Below are 9,694 nucleotides of genomic sequence, written 5' to 3'. Positions count from 1 at the left end.
GAGAGAGAGAGAGAGAGAGAGAGAGAGAGAGGGGAGCCTCTGGCAGTGATTCAACATGACTGTCAGCCCCGAGTGTGTCCTCACACGGCGGCACTTCCACGGTCAGGAGTTAGTCCCTGTTAGAGCGCTCCAACACAAAGCCGAAGGACTGACGACACATTCTCTGTGAATCAACGCGAGCTGAGGGGCAACGTGCCGCTTTCAGATGCTTTGGGTTTCAGGGGCAATTAAAGCTGCGAGACAGAAACCTCAGATTCACCGACCTCAGTCTTGTCAGCAGCAACAGTGAGAGGACTGTTTTCTTACTAATCACTTCAAAAATACTTCTGCTTTTACATTTTCAAGCGCATGGAGCCGGCCCTGAATGTGTTTACTGACATGTCCACACATTTTGAACCTATTTTTAGAGGAAACATTTACGAAATTAAAACCTGCAGCCTGATAAATATGATCAACTCGGGGTGAGCACCGACAAAATCTGGGTATTAAAGGTTCGTTATTATGAGATGTATTAGAATTAGTAACAGTACGTCATAACTGCAGGAGTCATACATGCAAGATAAGGTCTGCATTAGTTTCCTGTGATGAATGTTGCAGACAGCTGCGACAACCATCTGCTTGAAACTGTCGCCATCACATCGTTTGTCCACCAGGGGGCACTGACAGTTTGTTTTGCAACTGTGAAGTGTTCAGCTAAGTCTGTATCAACAGTGTTTATCCGACAGTCTCGTATCGATTTCGGCTTTACAGAAATCAAGTGCTGACTGGACTCAAATTATCGGTTTGACGTCTCGTGACGCCGCCTGCGAATCAAATGACCTGGCTTCAAACTCTTGATACTGGGTCCGCAACATTATGACGCCAACATACGCCTGTGGTGCAGCGAGTAGGTTGAGTCTGATGGGTACAGTCGCCGGCAGATCAGCCGAATCCAGCGCTTAATTTGAGCAGCGAGAGCGGCGACCACGACCACATGGTTTATACAAACACAAACAAGTCAAGGGAGACTGACAGGACAGAGAACTGATGATGTCATTCAGGCATTTATGAATTTGTATTGTGAACAACTAGGAACGCTACCGTTGCTTTTGCCCTGTAGGCAGACATTGTTGTTCGTTTGTCACCTGACAGTTTCGTGGTCGCTGCCGCTGGCTGACAGATTTCACTTCATACTGACAGTTTTCCCGCCTCTCGTCGCTTCCTGTTAGGTGGTGCACAGCGCACTGAATTGGAGCGGAACCACTCAAAGTGCAGATCTGAGACAAACACAGAAACTGTGTGGATGTGGCTGAAAGGTTTTAGTTTTGGTTCGTGTGCTGGCGTGTGCAGGTCGTGATTGACAGAAGGCACATTTACATGTTACTGCAGAAATCATAAGTGACGACTGAGGATCTGTTTTGGAGAAAAAGAGGAAATTACACTCCTCTTTTTACACTTACTTAAACCGGACACTTATACGTGGAAGTGGAAATGAGACGTTCAGTCCTGTGTTGTTTCTGGCAGTGACTGGGGGTGACAGCTGCTCATTATTGGTCCACTGGAAAAGAATCTAAAAACCTGAGTGAAATCCACGACTTGAGACTGTTCACTTCAGTCTGTTTCAATCTTATGTTCATTTAGGTATTTTGTTGTGAATGCACTGCAACGGATTGAAAACTGAGCACTTGAAACTTGACAGGCCGAGCCCTGATCCCAGGTCTCATTTATAAACATTGCATTCACACAAAACGAGGCCTGAAAGAGTGTTGTTGTATAAAAACAGACTTGATGGGAGAAACTTTGACCCACGCTTACGAACATTTTGGAGCAAGGACATTAGCGACAGATGGTGAGGTGGAAGCCTGATTGTAGAAACTGTCAGATATTTTTGGCACATGCCGTTTTTGGCTTCTGTCCGTACTCACATTTAAAGTATGGATCCTACTCATTGTTTTATAAATGAGACCCCTGGACAGGCCTTCTGTTTATCACAGTACACCTCGAACTCGGACATTTCAGTCACTCACTTCCTAAAATATTTTTTTAATTAACGTGCTCACAACAGCGACACTGATGTTTTACAATGTTTACCATCCTCAATTACCAGCTGATATTTTTCTCTATTTATTTTGTAGCCTATAAATGTCAGAAAATTGTGAAAAATGGCCACTGAGCCTAAAGTGATGTCTTCAGATTAAGGCCGTCAGTCAATTTCAGGCTGTAGCCCCAGATTTTGTGGTATGCCCTCCATCGCCCCTTATCCATTTTTTTCAGCTGATTCGGTGTGTTGAATCAGCGATAGAGCAAGTCTGTGAGAGGCATCACTCTGACTGGCCTTTCAGCTCCAGCAAATCAGTGCCTCGTGCCCTAAAAAATGGCGTTTGAGCGTGCCTGCCACGCATCTTCGTTGAAAACAATGAATTTGAGGCTGCAAAAAGCACGGCATGTGTACGAAACCTTAAGCAGTAATCTGGCAGCCCCCCTGGAGACCTCCTGGGGTTCGTGGACCCTGTTGAGGACCAGGGAACTAATCTATTAATCATTTTAGCTCAAATATAAATTGTTAAACAGGTTGCAGTGATTTGCTGTTTTCAACTTTCATCCTGCGACAAATTCTACAAACTGCTGAGTGACTGAAATGTCCGAGTACGACGGGCAGATTATTCTAACCACATGAAAACATCTCCAGAGTCTGAAATTGGAGGAAGAGAATGGGGAAACATTGCAAAGCTGATTTTAAAATATTGAATAAAGTGGTAAATCTATGCAGGTAAAGTAAAAATAATGAAGAAAATCCAATCACTGGAATGTTTCTGTGATGTGTCATGAGTTGGCGCTCGTCACTGTCACACTGCCAACATATCACGTGTCCTTCAGCATCTGTTCATTCATTACATTCAACCCTGGCTTTTCACTGAGTACCTGAGTCCACATGACAACACACCACCTGCTTTTTTGCTTTAGAGCTCAATGTAAATCCCTTCGATCTGATCTCTCAGCTGCTCTGGGTACAAATGTGACGCTGAGCTAAATCACATGAACATGTGAGGGGAAATCTAACAGCACATGTTAAAGTCCTTTTGCTTATTAGTAAGAAACTATAAGAGAAGCTTTTGAGTAAATAAACCAGCCTTCAGGGTCGGACCGCCCGCAAGGCGATCCTGAATTGACAAAATAAAACTCAGCCATTGTTAGTACTACACACAGCACGACAAGTTATGAGAGTACTTAAACATTAAAATGTGTTATTTCGTTACAGAACCATCATTGAACCGGGAGCTGAGAGGAAAACATGGAGTCATGTTCAACTTGTCAAATACCATCGAAAACGGAGCGAGCCACAGTGACACGTACGACTTGAAGCCCTGCGATACTGCACTGCGACTTAACATTCACATTCATCAGCATGAGCACACACACACACACACACACACACCACGGAGTTAAATCACTAATTTTCCGACCAGACTCGCGTCGCTACATATTCGTACGCCACAAATTTGCCAAGAAGCCCGTAAAAAGCACCAAACTGAACGGCTGCCAGCGGCGGGACACTGAGTCAAATTCGACGATCTGCAGGGTCCCTCTGCTGATCACTGCAGGTTCAACACATAGCTTAATGAGAGGAAGTACTCAGACTGAGGGGAAACGCTGCCACAGCACGAGTGGACCTCAGCAGAGTACGACAGGGTCAAAGCGTGGCTACAGAGAGCTCACATTAAAGGCTTCCATTCTCCGTGTATGCTGCGTTCAGGTCATATCGGCCTCTCCTGAGCTGCTCCTCAAACCAAACTCCACTCAAAGTTTTAACAGATACGTAGGAAGCCAAAAAAAAAAACAACCTTCAAGTGGCGATTACGAAAAAAAGAATAGAAATTTTGAGGTTTCAATGTCAAACACTTGGCATTGGCGTAACAGTACTCCAAGATAATCATATATATCCACAATAACTCCACACAAAACCTGCCGCAGTTATGTCATTGTTAGAAATGACTTTGGACACGAGTGTTTCAAACTAGACCCTGCAGATGATTTCATCTCCTGATATGACGTGAACGCAGCACTACTCCTCAGAGTAAAGCCTTTTGGCATGTACTTGTGGCCCTGCAGGAAAGTGCTTGGTAAATGCTTATCCATGATAATGGCACAGAGTGGAGACAGAGACAAAACAGAGAGGATGGGTGCGCCCGGAGTGACTATGTGGCGATGTGTGCCGTGGAGGGGATGGAGACAAACTCGCGCAGGATGTTCTTGGCCGTCTCCAGGTTGTTCTGGGCGATCATCAGGGCTTTCTGGATGTCCTGGATGGAGTAGCCTTGGGACATCAGGCATTCAATCTCCCCGTTTAGGGCCAGGCTTCCAGGGCCTACAGGAGGAGCAGGGGGAAGAAGAGGAGGAGGAGGAGGAGGAGGAGGGGAGGAAGAGGCAGAGGCAGAGGAGGGGCCAGGGAGCTCTGGCAGCGGAGCAGAAAATTCACGGTTTAAAGGCCGAGGCCGTCGGTCAGAGTTGGCTCGACGTGGGAGAGGTTTGGGGGGGCGTTCAGGGTCGACACCAGCTGCAAACATACCTGGAACACACAGGTGATTTGGTTTTGGTTGGTAAACTTAGCTGTCAGGGAGGTGAACAGAGACAGTTAAAGCTCCCTCATAGACTGTAGATTTCTGGTAACACTTGGCACAATTATCCTGGCCAAAATACTTCAACATATCCTGATAATCATCAATATGTAACAAGTCTTGAAATACCACTTAAAGAGTCTCTTTTAGTCTCTTTGGGTGCTGCTGGATGTGATATTTACAAATAACAGAGTAATGGAAATTTACCACAATCAACTTATTGTGTTTTTTATTGCAGTCTGTGATGAAATCATACATCGTCTCATCCCTACACCTAAGCATAGATCATGGTAAGATGAGTGACAGGATGTTATAACACTGATGGCTGGCTACCAGCATTATCCAAAGACAGAACAACAACCTTTTGAAACATTAAAATGCAACACTTGCGTTTTTGCCGCTGCAGCCAGACACTTGCATTGGTGGCATTCTGCTTTAAAACAGCAGAGGCCAGATGCATAAAACTGTGTGTACGCACAAAGGCAGTAAAATACCTATGTATTCTTTTCGTCAGATTTATAAAGCCGTGCGTAAACCTGATCTGTTTCTTAAATCTCAATCATTGTGATGATGGGTGCTCACAGTTCACCATAAATGCAGGGTTTCTCACACATTCACTTATTTGTGTCGGCCCGCTGTGATGAAAACATCTGCCGCCACAAATATATTTTCTATTTTTGGAGATTCATTAGGAGCTCTATTGGAATATATATACGTTTAGTTTTTATGGCACCACACTGTCGGAGGCATAGACGGAGCATCAGGCACATTCAAAGTGAAACTTAACCATTCATTCTGCTGGGTCTAAAAGTTTGCATTCACTCGCAGCAGCTGCTCCTCTGCTACAATTATACACCCTGCAACAAAGCGCAATTTCACCGACCGTGTCGCATCGGTGAGGTTCTCCAACAGTGCCAGTGCAGCTGTAATTACGCACTGTTGTAGCAATTTGTAGCCTCTGCACCACTAACTCATCACATTTCTGCTAACCATCGTCGCAGTAAAATCTCGATCATTATGATTATTAAACATCAGAAGGATGATCAATGATTCATTCATAGTGCTCATGTTGAAACTGACTTTTCAAAATGTTTCACAAGATGAAATTAAACGACCAGGGAGATGAAGGTAAATAAAAATAACGCTGAAATGTATCACTCATGAAGTATTTAAAATTAAGTTTATAATGCGCCTTTGAATGACATTTTATAGAATGCCGCGTAGCCTGCAATTTCTTTTTTAAACAACCTAAAAAAACATTGTTATCTGTCTTTCAACTTATATTTATTCTCGTCTCGTCATCACCTGCAGCTTTCTCCACTAAAACCATGTGTGCTCCTGGTCTGAAGAATGTGTGAGGTGTGCATGTTTTCACCGTGCTTTCTCTACTTATAACTGCCAGTTTATGTGTGGTAAAAAAACATACACATTGTTTATGCATCTGGCCCCAGATCCTCTAGAAATCATTTGCAGAAACACTTACTGGCATCTACGGCACCGTCAATACTGAGAGCGTTGAAGGCCGCTGAGGCACCGCCCATATCTGACAAGGTTCTCCTGGTGGGGGCGGGAGGGACGACCGGTCTGGGACAGTCATACTCGTAAATATCCTCCTCAGTGGTCTCCTCCTTCTTCTCCTGGGGAATCGCAGCTGGATGTTGAGGGAGGTCTGAAAAACAATCACACAGTTCACACACTGAGGGACCAGAACAGAAGACAATAGAAAAAGATCTGTACCATGTATCGCAATGCAATAAACACCCTCTTATTTAAAATGTTCAGTTCGTGGTGAGACTATATCTGCATTTATTTGTTCATACAAAATTGACGTACGTAAAACAATCGGCCAAAACATTAACACCAGTGGTGTTAGCGCCTCTGGGCGAAGTAATACTGGAATTAGAAAAAGACTACAGTTTAAGAACAGAGGAGTGAAATATTCCCCTTTTATTTCCACTCATAATTAGCTATGAATGTTACCCAGGTCGGAGGCCTGTGCCGTCTCAGAGGAACCAGCCTGGGCCTGGATGTTACACATGGACTCGTAGACTTGGGGGTCCTCAGAGTCGCTGTCAGCCGCCTCGCTGCCGGGACAAGGAGGGAGAGAAAATAATAACTGAGAGTGTTATTATTAATCATTCTTTCAGTCCAGTCTTTCCACAACATCAAGTCCTCTCTGCAAAAAGTAAAAATAAAGTTCTCAAGTCGTACCGGAAATAAAACTTCTGCAAGCTACAGCCTGCATTTTAAGTCATTAGCTACAACGCAGTCCCTGATTGGCTGCTTACGTTATGAACTACATGATTGGCCCTGACTGGATTTTAATTTCTGGAAAGAGTTTGGGGTGGCGCTGAGTCCAGAGACTGTTAAGTTCCTGTCATCAGGATGGTTTAACCAGACCTTTCAGAATTCTCTGTTCACAACATTTATCTACTTTGGCTACGAGATGACGTCATCTGCTCCAGGCACGCTACACCAACTGCACATACACTGCTACTTGTAGCTACACGCTAACGTCAGGGATCGTGGTTGCCACCGTTGTTAATTTCTCCCTGATTTCGGATCATATCTACTGGAAACGTATCTGGTTGTGTTCAGAAGTGATACTCCATTACAGTCTTTCCCCACTGCAATGACGGTGCCGAGACACCAAAATACAGAAGACCCTGAAACAATGACCAATCAAAGCAGACTGGGCTTTTTCAGAAGGGGCGGCTTAACGAGACAGGCGCTAAAACAGAGGGTTTCAGACAGAGGGGGAACACAGGTGTGCCAGCACAGACCGTATGAGGAAAAGACAGTGTTTCTGTAACATTAACAATGTAAACATGTTCCAGTAAAAACCCAAAATACAAGTCTGAACCTGAAAATGAGCAGAAAAGGTCCCAACAAGCTGCTGCCTTCTGGTCACACACTGCGTTTGCATCATCTCTTTTAAACTACTGACTCGAGGAGATGAAACACAGCAAACAAGAGAAAGAGGGGCATCTGTGGGTTTGGGGGGGGGACATCCATGGACAAACATAATTGAGGCTCCAGAGCCCCCTGGTGGACAAAGACATTACTGCTCATGATACATTACTGCAGCAGTTAGTCCAGTATTACTGTAACACTGTCCAGGTATTAAATATTAAATCTTCTGGTGCACATTTTGGTCTCTAATCTCAGACTCCAGGTCAATCTGAACGTCTAATGAGGGCCTGGACCTCATCTTCATTTGTCTGTCTTTTTTTTTAAGCATTGATTGTCCGGGTTGGTACAAATGCAGTGGTACCATTGTGATTTCTGTTGCTGTGCTTGTTGTAATCATCCTTCTTGTTGTGTCAACACATCTGTTTGACCAATACTGATCGAGTTTATCGACATATATATGATCGAGAGTAAGCTGGAGTTTGCATGTAGTGTCACCTCATGGGCAGAGCAGAAAATACAGCCTGTACTGAACTTTTTTAATATCTACAATCTCTGCACTGAGACACTGAAAAATACTTGATTGGTTTTCAATACCAGGACAATGATTGGCCCCGGGGAGCCCTGACATCACCACTGGCTCTCCTGTTTTTTACCTGATGTCATTGTGGTGGTTTGCCTGGGCCGGTGGCGGTGGCACCAAGGAGCCCGTTATGACCCAGGGGGCACCAGAGGCTGGAAGAGAGGTGGGGCTCATGTACTCATTCTCCTCGCAGTCGGACGACGGCTTCTCTGCACTCGATACCACTGACGCTGGCAGAGATCTGTTCACATACAGACAACACAAAGCATGATGGGATTGTCTTGATTTGGCTTATAAAGAAATTTACTCTTATTTCTGACTAATTTAAGGATACACAGTTTAAGTGTGTAGGTTCAGTCTTGACCTTTGCTGTGATAGAAATTATAAACTCAATCTGAAAGCTGTATCCCCAGCTTTCTTTAGACAAAGGCTATTTGGAAAATATCTCAGTAAGTGAACCTTGAGTTAAAAATACACAATTTATAGAGGCTAATTTTATGTTGGAAGTTTATTGTATGACTCATTTAATGGTTTGGTTATGACGTATAGCTGCAGAAAGAGGTTCTATTAAGACAGCTAACTATGAGGAAGAGAATGGACATGTTTGTCTTGTGCCCCGGTGAAATTTGTGACTCTCTTTTTCTGCATCTGGTGGTACAATAATTGTCCTATTTTCAGTTTGTTGTGAGAGGTTGATGATATTAAATAGTCTTCGTCATTATCTGAAGCATGTTTCTTTTGATGAAGTTTGTCTGATCGTGGTGTATTAAATTGGAAATGACTGTATCTAATCTGATGGCTTAAGCTTTGGTGATGATTTTGAAGTCAGAATTTATGAGTGATGAAGAGCGGTAGCTGCCTGAACCTTTTTTTTTGTTTTGTCACAATATTTTACCAAAAATAAATAAATAAATAAAAATAAAAATTCACATTTCAAATTACCAAACTGATAAATGCACTGATGCTTTTTGATTTGAACCTTTGTTACATTTGATCTGTGAATCGATTTTGTGAGGTCCGTTATATATCTCATGTATAGAGGGCTGCGGGATGACATTTTTTTGTGGAAGTTAACATCGCCCTGGTTCCCTCGACGAAAAGCCAATGGAATTTTTCCATTCGATTTTAGATTATTGCAGAAAAAAATGTTTAAAGTTGTGAATTCTTGTCCCGGTCAAGATTGTTTTCTGTCGCAGGGCAAGCCTAGAAGTTTAAAAAATAATAGCGGATCAAAATATTTCATAAAGTACATTTATTTCAAATAAATCAATCTCTTAAAAATAATGTTTTAACCCAAATACGGAATTACTAGGGTTGGGTACCGTTCATAATTGAACTGATACGGTACCGGTATCTGGAATTCGGTACCGGTACCAAACGATACCTTATTTCGGTACTTTTTAACCCTATGGGCCCTAGGCCTTTTTGGGGTATTTTTAATGCCTTTGCTTTTAAGCTCATATCACAGTCATTATAAAGGCTACATACACATGCTATATCTTGTTTTTTTCAGGACAATCTGGGCTAACCAGATTTGCCATCATTACATGTCCTTCTATGTGCCTGTATTTTATAGTAATTTTTATATCAATGAAAAAAACAAATC

The 9,694-nt window shown here is 43.2% G+C and overlaps 1 protein-coding gene across 2 annotated transcripts in view; it reads right to left on the bottom strand.

The window, feature by feature from the left end:
* The window catches only part of LOC126387696 (E3 ubiquitin-protein ligase CBL-like), a 32,327-nt gene that overhangs the window by 396 nt on the left and 22,237 nt on the right, over positions 1-9,694 (bottom strand). The window contains exons 12-16 of one of the 2 annotated variants that reach the window (XR_007569702.1): positions 8,162-8,329; positions 6,576-6,679; positions 6,079-6,264; positions 2,043-4,546; positions 1-2,009 (exon numbers count right to left, since the gene is read on the bottom strand). The exon at positions 1-2,009 is cut by the window's left edge and continues 396 nt beyond it. Coding sequence is in view for 1 of the 2 variants with exons in the window: in XM_050040311.1 (XP_049896268.1) it covers positions 4,176-4,546; positions 6,079-6,264; positions 6,576-6,679; positions 8,162-8,329 (829 nt within the window). In the remaining variant the exon portion in view is untranslated. Of the gene's footprint in view, positions 4,547-6,078; positions 6,265-6,575; positions 6,680-8,161; positions 8,330-9,694 lie in introns of both variants that reach the window. The other variant, XM_050040311.1, reaches the window with a different exon arrangement.

This window comes from Epinephelus moara, chromosome 3, assembly GCF_006386435.1.
Source record: "Epinephelus moara isolate mb chromosome 3, YSFRI_EMoa_1.0, whole genome shotgun sequence".
NCBI classification, from domain to species: domain Eukaryota; kingdom Metazoa; phylum Chordata; class Actinopteri; order Perciformes; family Serranidae; genus Epinephelus; species Epinephelus moara.
The sequence above is the reverse complement of the archived record's forward strand: the minus strand, read 5'-3'. Positions and strand labels throughout refer to the sequence as shown.